The sequence below is a fragment of the Brugia malayi genome, assembly GCF_000002995.4.
Source record: "Brugia malayi strain FR3 genome assembly, contig: Bm_v4_Chr1_scaffold_001, whole genome shotgun sequence".
Classification (NCBI taxonomy): domain Eukaryota; kingdom Metazoa; phylum Nematoda; class Chromadorea; order Rhabditida; family Onchocercidae; genus Brugia; species Brugia malayi.
The window spans coordinates 1036231-1051646 of NW_025062475.1; the positions used below are offsets into that span (position 1 = coordinate 1036231).

Below are 15416 nucleotides of genomic sequence, written 5' to 3' on the forward strand. Positions count from 1 at the left end.
TATATTTTATGTGTTTGATTATTTATTACGAGATGATAATTCATCCTGCTAGCATTTTAATTTGGAATTTCATTCAGATAAAAAAAAAAATTTATTTTTTTTTAAATTCAGATAAACAACTGTAAATTATATATTCAGCTAAAACAGTTTGTGATAAAATGATAATAATAATAATTATCTATTTTGTTAATTATAATTATAGTAATATGGTGTGGTGATAAGATTATCTGCTCATGATAGTGATAATAATGATTTGGTATGATAATATACTGATCATAGTTACGTTGATAATGATAAAAGGAGATGATAAAATTTTAGAAAATTTTAGATTTAGGAAAAAAAATGCATAATTTAGACAATGTTATAAGAAAATGAAAACTTTGAGTAAATATTATTCTCTCTAAATTCCTCTTCTCTCTTCATTGCTGTATCACGTGATAGAGTTATCACGTGATATTACGTGATATCTATAAGATTATTTGCTCATGATAGTGATAATAATGATGATAATATGATAATCTACTATACTGATCATACAAACGACGATACTAATATATAATTTGATGAAACCTCGGTCAAAATATTGTACCATTTATGACTTTCTCTTATTAACTTTTATTTACATTTTTAATTTTAATATTTTAAATACTTTAATTTTACATTTACATTTAAAAAAATTTAAATATATTTAACAATTTAAAAAATTTAACAATTAAAATATTTATATAATCAATCCTTTCCTTCCATTTTTCTCAGTGACTATTAGCAGATAAAAATTCTACGAATAATTTAGCTTTTGAATGTACAAACATTTGATTACAAAATAAAATTGTTAATACTAAGCGAAAATTAAAACAAAAATTACAAAAAATAAAAAAAAAAAAATTAAAATTATAAAAAAAGATCATTTTATTCGGATTTTAAAAATGACATTTATTTAAAAATAAGTAAAAGAAAAAAAAAATAATCATTGCTTTTCTTCTTCTTTTACTATTTCTTAAAATCACTTTACTGAATTATAATTGTAATAAAAATAATGAAATAATGGCAAAAAAATAGTGATAAAGATAATTACAATTGATAATATTATAATTTCGGTGAAGCAAATAATAGCAATAAATAATAATTAAAATAATATATAACAAAATAAATAAAATAAAATGATAATTGTAACTGTAGTGATAATAAATGATAACGATAATGATGATTTTTTCTTTCCATTAATAAAGCTCAATCAGTTCAATCATCAATATTCGAGAATGTTTAATATCAAAAAACCAACAATCAGTGCTTGCATAAATGAAAGTGAAAATAAATTTTTAAGTAAAGAAAATAAGATATGAAGATAAAAGCATAAAAAATTATTAAATTTCTTTTTCATCGAAAAAAAAATTAAAATAATAAGTAACAGAATGTCACAGTAATTTATGAAATTATCAAAGCAATTATTACTTAAATGATAACAATAGTGATAAGGATAACTGTAATAGTTGATAATTACAGCTGATAAAAATAAATTTGATAATGTATGTGGTGATGAGAGATGATCATGATCATCATAATGATTATTTTAGAGTAAAGATCATCATTTTTTTTTTTTTCATGTTCATAAAATTTAAAAAATTAAGAAGAGAAGAAGTGTAACATTAAAAAAAAAAAAAGTGAAAACAACAAATGATTCTCAATCAGTTAACTTATTCAATTATTAGAGAAGAAATAAAATATTGCACCATACACTAAATAGCATTCAATCATTTTGTATTGCTAAAAAAAAAAAAAAAAAGAAATTCTTTTTTAAAAACTAAAAAAAAAATTGATACAAAGAGAAGAAAAGCATTTGATGTAATAAAAATGTGTAATACTGTTCTAAAAGCACGTAATTCATAAATGTTTTCAAAAATAATAAAAGAAATTTTTTTTTTTTTTCATTGTTTAATATCAAAATCTATTAAATGTCATATGTCAAATCCCCTTCCCCTTCTCCTTTCGCCTTCCAACCTCCCAAAAAAAAAAAAAAAAAAAAAAAAAAACAATTCAAAATTTTTTTTTGTTTTGAAAATCTTATAGAGATGAATGTACAAATGTGAAATTATAATAATTGAATTTTTAAACTGCAAACAATTAAATAAACATTTCAGCATTAGCACAATAACAGTAAAAAAAAACTTGATAATTTCACATAAATTACATATGTTTAACAAATTTCAACAACATAAATCGAATAAATTGAATCATTGTTTAACGATATTTAATTCTATCACCAAAATTTTACTAAATTCTCAGATATTAAAAACTTCCTTAGTTACTTATTCATAATGATTGATAGAATAATAATCAATAAATGATCGATCATTGCAATCTTTTATCTTAAAGTATTCTATGATCTTCACATGTAATACTAAGTATGAAACAAGAATATTGCAACAAAATTTAGCTAGAAAAAAAAAAATATCATCATGACAAATTATGATGAGATAACAAAGTATGATAATTATGATAGCTACAATATGCAATCGTATAGCGATAAAACAATAAATATAAGTTAAAACCAGAAAAAAAAAAATAACAGAAAATTTTTGAAATTAAAAATATAACTATGATAACTTAGCAACAAATGATAATATCACTATGGAAATTTCACTCGGCTATGATAATACCATGAACTAATTAAAACATTTTAAGAAATCTACAGAAAAAAAAAAATAATAAAACTAAAAGATAGCAAGAAAGTAATTAATCATGATAAATTGAGAGAGAAATAATTACAGTAATTACAATGAATTATCATAATCATAATATATTATCACGAAATAATAACCAAAAAAAGAAAAGAGAGAGGGAAAGAGAGCAAGAGAGAAATAGATATAACATAAAATTTCACTGATTATCGATGTTTTTGTAATGCTTCGTTGATACTGCTTACTAATTCTTCACAATTATCTATATGAACTTTTTGTGCAGGACCCAAATTAAAACCAAAATGATCAATTATTGCGAAGAATACTTCGATTACAATAAGATAAATAATCATCCATTCTAATCTTGCTTCCTGAAATTTTGAAATTTTTTAATACAATTATAATCTGTAAAGTTACTAATTTCAACGGGAATATTTTACTTGGAAAATTATTTATTTTAAAATTTAAATTTATTTAATCACAATATAGAAGCAACTTAAAAGATGGAAGAATTCTGTAAACAATATTATCGTCACTGTTATTGTTATTATTACTATTATTATTATTTATTACTATCATATACCATGATTATTTATTATTATTATTATTGTTATTAATTATTGTCAAAACTATTACGAAACTATCTCTGACTAATGCTAGTTCTTATGAAAATTCAAAAAAAATTAAAAAACATACACAATTATGAGTTTGCATACCGTTCACTACTTTCAATATTTCACTGCAATAATCTAACTGCGCGTTTAACATTCTGAAAAAATAGTTGTTTCATTCCAAAAGAAACACACACACACAAAAAAGAAAAATAAAGAATTTCAAAATAGTGTTTTTGAAATCAACAAAGAAGTATAACATGAAAAGATCTCATTAAGAACAAAAATTAATTAGCTTAAAGTACCTTCGCCGACCCGCAACAGCGAAATGTTTTAAAGCCATTCTATAATATGGTTCCAAGTCTTGTTTTTCCCAATAAAAATCAGAATCGATCAAGTTCGTATTTAAATTAATTGAATGTCTGGAATGAAAGAGAAAAAATATAATACCATAAAAATTTCTAAGAAAGTGTAATAACCTAATTAACAGAGTTATTTAACAATTTAAGCACACTTCAAAAGCAGTTAGAAATCAAAGGAAAACAGAGTAATGATAAAAGTAAAGATCTATCATTCATATCTTTACTTTTATCATTACTCTTATCATTACTTTTATCATTACTAACTTTATATGATCATTATCCAGGAAATATAAACTGTGTCTACAATTAATGTCTCATCTTTTGTCAATTACAACAGCTGAATAAGAGCAAGTATAAAACATATACGAAAAAGTTAGAAAAAAACTAAAATTAAAAGTAAGAAATCGTAATAATAATAATAGAACAGATATCAGCTGGAAATAATGGAAATAACATATATAAAAAATAATAATAATAGAACAGATATCAGCTGGAAAAAATGGAAATAACATCTATAAAAAAAATTTCAAATGATAGGAGGAGGAATTGCTTGCTCACCTAAGTGATAACAGAGTACCAGTTTGCATTAGTACATTTTTTCGCTTCAAAGGAATTTTACCAATACTAAGTCCTTTTGAAGCTTTGGCGAGCGGTTCAGCATATTCCAACAACTGTGCTTCCCATATTGCAACTTTTACTGAAATTAGAACTTAATGTTTATCTAGGAAAGTTACTCCTAATAAATGCGACAAGAAATATTAATCTGTAATTCTCAAAATTAAAAGATTTGTAAAATTCAAAAATAAAAAAAAAAAATCGTTAAAGAAACCATAAAATTCAACACTATTAATTGCAGTACTACCATCGATTAGAACATTTTAATATATGCTAAGTGAATTTTCATATAGGTTTTATGCCATTCATTTCTCCTTTTCAAACATTTTCTTATGTAAACATTTCAGATACTTTAATGTAAAGTCTCCCTTCAATATTATGATAAAAAAGAAAAAGGAACTCAAACTCACCTGATGCAGCCATTCCATGAGAGAAAGCAAATCGCTCCAAAGTTGCTAAAGACGAGAAATGTCCATCCAAATAATTAGCAAAATTAAGTAGTAATTGTTCACCTTTCAATCGTGTTTCACCTCTTAAAAAACAAATTATTGTTTCCATTTCCATTCATTAGTTTTATATATATGTATAAAAAAGTATATAAAAAAGTAAAACAATACATACAAAATTGCAAAAGAGATATATAATTAAACATAAGTAAGATATTAGAATAAGTCATGAAACCAAATAATGGTATTAATGAGTAAATCATATGAACGAATAACGATAATTATCGTTTAAAACTGACAAAATTCAACTTTTACGAAATATGTGAGAACATAGCAAGAAAAGAAGATGGCATAATTTAACATTATTTATTCCAAAAACTTTTTAAGTAAAAATTTCCTTACTCTTTTACCATACGAAATGATAAGGTATCGGTTTCTTCGAGAACAACTGATGCTTCATATGGCAATTCTGTATATTGGGACAAAATATCCATTATTTGGCTACGCTGCAATTCAAAAAAAAAAAAAAAAATAAAGTTTCGAAATTAAAACAATTTTTTATGAATGAAAATACTGTAATTTTCTCGTTAATATACCGGAATTACTTGAAAATGATACTGATAATAACAATTATTTCAATATCAGAGAAATAAAAAATTACCTCAATTTGATTAATGCCCCAAAAGACAACAACACCATCAGCAAACAAAAAGAATTCTTTAATTGCATTCTGATCAATAATATATTGTGGTTTTGGCACAAAATGTAAACCATCATCAATTTCTGAAAAAAGAAAAATAAATTTTAGAACTTTTTGAATAAATGCACTGAATTTCATAGAACTATCGAAAACATTGATAGAAATACATATTTCTGCAAATCTCAGTAGCTAATCTACAAAAGGGTGAACAAAAAATACAAAAAGTATAATCGGTTAAATTTCAGATGAACAAATACAACAAAAAGCTCATAAGAATTTCACACTAACGTTCAATAATAATTTTTGATGATCATTAATGTTTACAGTGGTTTTTTTAAATATCAAATAAGGCTAAATTAATATAACTAGAAAGATTCCATCAACAGTTAATTAACTGATCAAAAAATAAAAACAGAATTAGAGCACATGTATATGTGAGAAGAAAATAAGGTCAAAGTAAAAGTTAAAAATGCAACCAATTTCATTGCTAGAATAAAAGAAGAAATTTTTGGAGCTATGACATTTGTAAAAAAAAAAAAAAAAAAAAAACAGTAAGATCACTTTGCCCAATTTGCTCGACCAGTTTAACTATTAAATAAGATTGACTAAAACAGAATTACTTCAATTAATTTTAATTATTTCGATTGTATCAATAAACTAAATATACCTTCATCGATATGCGTACAATTATATAAGCTGAACAAATGATCATCATCGAGTAAATCAAGCAATCTGAAGGATTCTGCCATTGCTACACCAATAATTTCCGGTCCTCTTGGATACTGAAATAGAAAAAAAGATATACTAAATGCTAATTAATCACTAGAAAGCACATCTCAATGCTCTCACATTCGATAGTTTTAGTGTAAGGAAACAATTCATACAAACTTCATAAACTATTAACAATTTTATTCGACTTGTAAGCGAATAAATTTTAATCTAACAATTACCAAAACGCTTTTACTCAATATGTTTTCGCATACTAAAAATTAAATGATTTAAATTAATGATAAAAGTAAACCGTCGAATCATAAACTGAAGTTAGAGGTCTACGTCTTCGAACCGGTTTTCGTACCACAGTTGTTGAATCAACAGTTGGCGGTAATGGATTAGTTGTATCCGCAAAATGTTTAATTGGCTGCATACATAGCACTCTGAACGGATTGACTTTCTTAGAGTTTCGCAAACATTATTTAATAAAATTCTAAAAATTAAATTTGCATAAAAATAAACTGTTTTAGGGAAGACAAACATTTTCATCTCATTTTTTACTTTCCTCTCACGCATACATAATTTTCAGACTTTTTTTTTTCTTGATCAACTAATTAGTTCATAATGAGATAACTATAATTTGCAATTTGAAAATAAAACCTGGCAATTAATGAATTTGATTGAATAGCCTTTGTCCATAACTGTTTCTTATTTATTGCATGAGAGCGTAAATACGATGCATTCGGTTCAAAAGATGCAAATAAATAACGCAAAAGACTCCAACGTTTTAACATAACTAAAGATAACAGAAATAATGGTCAAAAGTTAATAAAAGTTAAACAAGTAGTAAAGTTCTTCAGGCTAACTTTCCCAGTTTTTAAATCCAGAAAATAAAAAAAAAAAAGTGTAAAAGATGAAAATCCCGAACTGCTTAGATTTTTGTTCATATCTTACTTTCATTATTCTTTCAAGAGATATCATCCGGCTTCCTTCCTTATCACTTTAACAATAAATTTTTCACATTTAAATTATCTAATGAAGCTAGCATCAAAATATTAATCTATCGTTAACAGGGAGAAAAAGAAAAATGGTTGAAAAACACAACAAAAAATACTCCACTTTTCTGATAATAAGGAAAATTGGAAAAAAAAATCCATCTTATCCTCTCACAATCTGATATCTTTTAGTAACCATTAATTTTTATCCTTTTTATGTCTTATTCTTCAGCAAAAGATCGTATGATAATTGAAAGTGTACTCTGACAATAACTTTTGGAACTGTTTAACAAAAAAAAAAATCCTTCCTGAATAATAATCATCAAACGACATTTGTGAAGAGGCACTGGACATACGTCACTTATAATTTAATCAAAATGCATACAACATATTTCATTTTCCTAATAATCACATTTGCTTTTTTTTTTTAAAAAAAACTATCTTATATTAGAAAAAAGAAACAATAACAACACATTAACAACATGCTAGAAAATATTTGAAAATTTTAACAAAATCAACAACGACAATAATTGAATAATATCATTTCAGTAATATACAATTAGCATATTAGTGAGATGAACATTCAAATTCATAATTGCTTCTTCCCGAAAAGCATAAATATCGCTTCGTATAATTTTAAATTTTAACGAAAGCGTAATGGTAGTAGCAATAGCCTAAGTATAATTATGCCACACTTTAAAAAAAAAGTCATAAATTCTCTTTATATATATATATATGAACACATATATACATTAGAAGCTTAAATTAAAATTTCAAAATACAGATAAAATAAAATTCAATGCATTTAATTTTCATAATCTTATATCACTTTTTTTCGATTTTTTTTTTTTTTTACATTAAACAGATAAATATTGAATTGCCAAATGCTAAACTTCAAGAATTATTTCTATTCCTCTTCTAGCACCTTTGTTATAATCGCTTCTTCACTACGTCACCTTTCAAATCCACTACACGATTAAATATAAGCTGAAAATAGAATTATAAAACTGAAATAAACTCCTTTCAAAGAAATACTCGAAAGACGCAACTAAGGGCATTACCATAATATTTTAAAGTTAACTCAGTGGCTGCTTATACACTGACTGCTTCTTAAGTGAGCATATTTATATCATTCAAATTAAATAAAAATAAAAAAACTGGAAATAATGAATGACTACGCCTCTCATTAAATCATACCAATTAGTTGAAAGATATGAAATGCAAACAAATTTGTTAAGTACACATTTTTGGCCAAAAAAAGAAAAAAAGAAAATGGTCATATTAGTTCCTTACTTATTGCTTTTACAGTAGAAACCCTTATAAATAACCTTATAAAGGATACCCTTATAAAAATTTTCTTACCTACCTAATAACAACTTCTTATCATTCTATAGAGCTTATCTGAATTATCACCCAGCATACCGTCTGATAATGACATAACACTATCCAATACTAATCCGGTATGAACTCAGACTACTTCACATGTAAAATAATTATTAAATTAGTAATCATAAAACATAAACAGAAATCTCAATTAATAAAAAAAAAAAGCCTTTTATTATGTGACTTCAATAAATAGCAGTCACTCTTACCTTTTCAGACGTACTGTCTGGATCCACAGAAAAGAATCCAATTCTTTCAAACTGATATCGATCATAGACTTTCGAATTTGAAACTGATCTATCTATATATACTGGTTCCACAATGCGTAGTGAATTCTAAATAACGCTAGAGTGAACTTGAGATGACTAATAGTATATCTAATATTGGTTTTCAATAGATTTCTATAATATTTACTTGTTGTCATCACATATAAGGTGGGTTCCACGATGACGATTGAAATAAACATAGCATATTGAATTTTAAAATAAAATAAAAATCCTTTTGTTTCTTTATAAAATTAACAGAAATCCTGGGTGAAAGTCAATATTAGATTATTAAAAAAGCCAATAAAGCAGGCTTATCATCCCCTTGATCCGTAATCATATGAACCAAGGAAAAGAACCTATTTCTACAATTATGCATAATTATACAAATAATTGATACCTCATTGCAATCTGACAGAAATCCACCGGGAACTTCATTCAGATCCTCCGGATTTTTATGCCGAAATCTGAAATAAAATAATAATCAGGAAAAAAACTAACTATTCTCACTGACTTTTGTTACGAAAATCTTATGAAAGGGTATTCTATTTTAAATGTTGCAATTTTTGACGGTCATAACTTAAAAGATGTTTAAATGTGTGGAAAACTTACAGTCGTTCGTACAATCGAACTTGGCAATGAGCTGGATTTGCTACCCAATGTAAATATATCTTTGGTCTATTTTCAGAAGTAAGTTTTGATGCCTTCACCGTCAATTCTATTATCTCTCCGTTGTCATTCTGGAACAAATCAGAAGACATTTGTTGCGAGAAGCTTCAAGCACTTTTATTTGCAACTTTTTTGGACCATTACAACTGGGCTAAAAATTTTGTATGAGAATATACCCGTAATTCATTGATAAGAGATATAACGATCCCAAGATATTTCAAACCAACTGATTTATTCTTTGTTAATCGAAGAAAATTGTTATCCACTTCACCCTGCAAGCAACAACTCCTTTCAGTTTATTTTTAATTTAGAAAAAAATACTTATTATTAACATGAGAAAACATTTACAGACTACACTCTAAATAAGAAAAAATTTACCTCACGATAATCCGATCGTTCGATAAAAACAACACGATCTATAGCAATTACATGTTGTTGTTCACTGCGAATTTGATCATTTGGAAAATCTGGCACTAATAAACTGCACGGTAGCGATAATTCATCGTAATTATCAATAGTTACTTTTAGTGGATCCATTACAGCCATCGTTCTAAATTACATCAATAACAAAATTCGCAATTTTTGAACAGGTTAACCGATAAATTTTGAGCAATTTGGAAAGTTCCATTTACAATTAATTTAAACAGATTTTCTATTTTTCTAAATCAGTATGGAAATGGACAATGACAAAAGTCATACTGTTCAGTTTTTTATACTTTCCAATGATTTCAACGTAGATTTTTCAAAAATTTTTTTAAATAAAAAGGAAAAATGAAACAACAGAAAAAGAAAAATCGAAATTTGAAATCGAAAATTTATTGCAAAACTGCGTACCTTGGCGCATTTTTGTTTAAATAATCACGTGCGGTGGCATCCAACATTTGCGGGTCAATAAAGGTTTGTGCTGTGGTAAGGCCTAGACCTATAATGAAATTATTGATGGCTTCTGGAGGAATACCTCGTCGGCGTAATGCTGTCAATGTAAACAATCTTGGATCGTCCCAATCACTGTAAAAATATCTATTGATGACAAATATTACAGTTAATTATGCTACACTATCTATAAAAATATGGATGAAACGGAATTTTGATTTTACATTTGCAGAACAAAGATATATTAGTCTAAGTATTTGAAATATAACAAGTACATAATGTAATGTCTTTATGTAAAACAATAATGATATACCTGACAATTTTATTGTCGATTAATGCTTTGATTTTTCGTTTAGAAACAACAGAGTAATTCATATTTAAACGACCGTATTCCCATTGCACTGGACAATAAATATCTAGGCTGTTACAGAGCCAATAATAACTGCTACGTCTATAAAGTGTTTAGTATTAAAATACCTTACAGAAACTTATCAGAGATTACTGAAAAGTGTTTTAAAAACAAAAAGAAATATGGAAGAGAACAACATAATCTTAATGGAAATAAAATTGGAACAAAACTCACCTTGATTGGAATTCCTTGGTACATAAAGAATGCGTTATATTTTCTAACGAATCACACAAACAATGTGTAAAATCGTATGTTGGATAAACACACCTAAATAACAATGCATACTTAGCATTCACAACTGATTACACAATAAATAGTTAAAAGCTTAAAAATCAACAGGATATAGTTTACATAAAACATCACGAATAAATCAAACCATTTATTTCCAGTGCGATGATGAGGACAATATTTAATTCTATAAGCTACCGGATCCACTTTACCTTCCTCCAAAATAATTTTTAATCGTAATGTTGCTTCGCCTTCATTAAATTTACCGCGCCGCATATCCTATAATTCAATTTACAACTTTCGGCAATCTAATCTTCAAACTTCAGCAATAATTCATAAAACTTCCTCGGACAATGATGCTTGAACGTGTCTAGCAAAAACATAAATAAATATCTGAGCAGCACATTTTTTCCACTTTAGTAATAAACATTGCACAATATCGATAAATCATATTATGAATTATTATGTACCGGAATTTAGTGTCAAAGAGATTTCTTTTAATATATAGAAATAAAACAAAATTACCTCGAAAAGCTGCAAAGATTCTTCCACTGGACGGTTACGCCAAGGTGATATGGTTACCTCAAAACCACGGATTTCATCAGCAGCTTGGTGACAAACATATGCTAAGCTTTTTTTAATCAGAACAACTGCCCATTCATATAACTGATCAAAATAATCTGATGAATACGTGATTTTATATGGTTTATAGCCTAAAAAATAAATATTAATTACTCGAAATTCTATCGGAATTTAGTACTGAAAGAAAGCATAAAAAAAAAAATTCATAAATCCCAACCTAACCAATCTACCATCTCTACAATACTTTTCGCAAATTTTTCCTCCTCTTTTTCAGGATTTGTGTCATCAAATCGAAGATAACAAATTCCATCATGAGCCTGCAATAAATGGAGAGTAATTTAAGATGTCACTTCTACATTAAACATCATATTTCTCACTTATTCGATACAACGAATTACCTTTGCATAACCGAAATCGATATTTATTGCTTTTGCATGTCCAATATGTAATATACCATTTGGTTCTGGTGGGAAACGAGTAACAACCTGCAATATATAGAGTGAAATATATATTAATGATAATAAACATAGAATGGTGAAAAGAACCAAAATTCGAAATGGATTAAAAGCGACATTCTTCTGAAGATAACTTCAAAAATACTTCTGATTCAAATAAAAATTCAAATAGAGCAAACCTAAAAAATATAAAAGAAGTAACAAATTATGAATAGTCAAAAAAAAATCACTTGTCCCTTCACAGCTTCTACATGTTTCTTCAAAAGTTCCATAGTATTTGGTGTAATAACATAACCGCTTGTTTTGTAATTTTCTCCAACCTGAAATGCAAAAAATGGCAAAATCCATTAGAACTTATCACTACATTCCTTATTAAAGCAGAAAAGATTAAAAGTAAAGCTAACTTTGTGAAAAAGCGTTTTCTTCCTCATTAACTCTTCGAGAGTAACCCCAGCTTCCTCTTCTGAAAATTATTAGAGCACTTAAATACTTCAACATCAAACGAAACATGCGTCATTATCTAACTTTTCATTTAATCATATAAAAACTTCTATGACTACGTATTTTAAAAAAGTATTAAGACAGTACACAAATCAGCGTGCAGTATGGTATGTTCTATTTTAATGGTCATTTATTTTTTTGCTTTCATAGCTTTTTTTCAAACTGCAATGATTTAGCCGATGATGTTTCATTATGATTTTGCTGTAAATGAATGCAATAGAGAGCTGACCAGATGAAAACTGCAAAACGGTAAACTTCTTTAGGTATATCTTTTGTTATAATAATTCTTAAGGTTCATACAATATATCAAGTAGTTAAGATTAAGAGGTATGACAAGGAAATTACCTTTATGCGTACTATTCGATTCAGTATTTTTAGACACAACGGAGTTCGAATCGCCTGTAGTAGTTTGCCTTGATTTATTGTCTGATGCTTTTTCTTTCTTGGGATAAAGATCGTCAATTGTCTTTGGACCCAATAGCAACATTATACAAAGATCCACTTCGCGTTTCACAGTTGAACCATCTGCCCACTTTAGTTTTGATTTTACATCACCTAAAAACAATTGCATCAAAAGTTTTCAAACTAGAACAGTTACATGAACTGTAGGACAAGAATCGCAATAGCCATAAATATAGCAAAGGAAGTCATGAATCGTATGAAAAAAAAAAAAAAAAAATGCACTGACAAAAAAAACGTGTTTTATAATATCGCAATGGCATCTACTACTACGCAAAATTGTAAAAGAAACAATTTTTGAATATGACAAACCTAGTATTTTTCCAGTATTAAAACTGTACCGTTGTTTCAAAATTTCTGATTTGAACCTCTCAATTGTTTCTTTAACCTGAAAAAGCATTTATCAATAACTGATTAGATTGAAAGTTTATCCAAATAAATTCTATCATTCGGAACTTATCTGTAATCGAACTATTTTGGCAAACTAAAAAAGTGACAAAGTACCGTTACAAAGAAATTCTAATCCCAATATTTCTGAGAGTTAGTAAAAAACAAAAATCAATCCAACAATCAACAATGCAACAACGAGTGAAAAAAAGAAAATGTTTAATAACAAAGCAATTCTTATTGTAACAAAAAGCTTTTGTATATAGGCTGGAAATGAAAAATTTTTCAAGGGCCTTCAAAAGGTAATTGGACCAATAGTATCTCCTAATGGATACCTGATTTTGGATTTGATCAGCTGTGATAACAATACCTACACCGCATGCATCCAAAAACTTTTTCTCATCTATTTCTTTCATAACATTACTAAGCAAGTATTCGATAGCTGCAACAAGTTGTTGTTCCGTTCGAATATTCTCATTCATAATATGACGAATAACCAGTGAAGTATGTTGTTGACACTGCGGTTTCAAACGTGTCCCCACATGATACAATAGTGTACCCTAAACAAATAAAAAAATATTAGATCACATGCTTAGGCTAATAACTACAAAAAAAAAAAAAAAGTCGCATGAAACAGAATTTCATCAGACAAATTACTTTGCAAATACTAAGGAACAAATTATTTTCAATTTTCCATAGAAGCAAAAAACCATAAATTCGTTTTTAATGACAAACGAACAGGTAGGTCTTTCACTGTTCTATGAAGATAAAAAAAAACAATCATCGTAAATGCTCAACAAACTATCACAATAAATTCAATAATTCGCAAACATGGTTTCATTTCATTGAGCAATTCAATTTGCAATTAACAGTACCATAGTTTCTCAAAATTGAAAATTGTAATGTTCTGTGCTAAGTCTTATAATATAGTTTAAAACGGAAGGGATGAAAGCCTTTAAATTTATAGTACTTTTCAAACTTATTCATTTATTATTCTTCAACTGATCAACATGATGTGTGATAAATTTATAAAAACTATGTGTAAATTATAAAATCATACCTGTTGCTTTGTTGCTATCTCATCATGTCCAGCACTTTTCAATTCTTCCTTTGCAATAGCAACAATTTTTGACAACTTTTCAGTAAGTGGTCCATTTTTCTGTGTTTCAATCACCTTATCATTCGATAAACTTAACCATTTTAATTCATCAACCATTTTCCACTTCCTATTTTTTTTTCAAAAAAAAAAGAAAAAATTAGAATTTTTATAATTCATATTAATTAAACTATAACACTCTTCATAATTATTGCTAATAAATTACAAAACAAACAATTAAATTACCTAAAGAAATTTGAACAGAATTAGCTCTATTAACGTTTAAATTTAACGCAGGCACACAACGAAACATTCTTTCTTCTATTCTGGTTTAAATAATTCAATAGCTCATCTCTTTATTAAATGTTTGATAACTTTTTGTTAGTCAATAGTTTAAACTTATTTAGTCGTAGTTTTAATAAAGAACTGCACAAGTGATTATCATCCATGATTTGTTATAAATTACAAATTTCCAAAATGTATTTACTTAAGATAAAGTATTCAAGATTGATTAGTTCCGGGTGATTAATAAACAAAGATTGTTTAACATCTTTTGACGTTTTACCAAAAATTGGCTTTTATATTAAAGCTCTGTGGTGTTATAGAAATAGTCTATGTTTATTTTAGAAAGACAAAATACCATTTCGGTGTGTTATTCATGAGTATGGGTAAGTTATGCGAAAATAACTATGCTATACACTGGAAAATAATATGTTAGGAAGTGAGAAAGATTACAAAATGATTAGGAGTAGATGAAATAGGAAGTGAGAAAGATTACAAAATGATTAGGAGTAGATGAAATGGTAATAATTGAGGTGGATTTAAAATTTGTTAAAATTGCTGAGAATTTTTGAATAGAAAATCAGTATACAGTGCTTGGATAATTCATTAAGTAGGTTGTATTGTTTTATTTGGTTAATAGAAGGATATATTTTTACATGAAATGAAAGGTTTTCAGTTCCTAATTCGACGATTCATAATTCTTCTGTTTTA

General features: G+C 26.8%; 2 protein-coding genes across 2 annotated transcripts; both read right to left on the minus strand.

The window, feature by feature from the left end:
• Positions 1-4205: 4205 nt before the first annotated feature.
• Positions 4206-6917, minus strand: Bm7606 (putative ACR, YagE family COG1723 containing protein; the record flags this gene model as incomplete). Its single annotated transcript, XM_001894026.2, has 7 exons — positions 4206-4348; positions 4677-4798; positions 5115-5218; positions 5374-5495; positions 6080-6194; positions 6434-6566; positions 6784-6917. The coding sequence occupies 7 exons, from the start codon at positions 6915-6917 to the stop codon at positions 4206-4208; spliced, it is 873 nt and encodes a 290-aa protein (XP_001894061.2).
• A 1131-nt stretch (positions 6918-8048) lies between these two features.
• On the minus strand, positions 8049-14543 carry Bma-qars-1 (glutaminyl-tRNA synthetase, putative; the record flags this gene model as incomplete). The annotated part of the gene is made up of 19 exons (XM_001894025.2): positions 8049-8105; positions 8711-8836; positions 9165-9231; positions 9377-9504; positions 9610-9705; positions 9812-9983; positions 10268-10441; positions 10620-10757; positions 10890-10982; positions 11092-11222; positions 11469-11656; positions 11743-11842; positions 11924-12010; positions 12211-12300; positions 12385-12443; positions 12827-13036; positions 13253-13328; positions 13663-13887; positions 14388-14543. The coding sequence occupies 19 exons, from the start codon at positions 14541-14543 to the stop codon at positions 8049-8051; spliced, it is 2373 nt and encodes a 790-aa protein (XP_001894060.2).
• Positions 14544-15416: the final 873 nt, after the last annotated feature.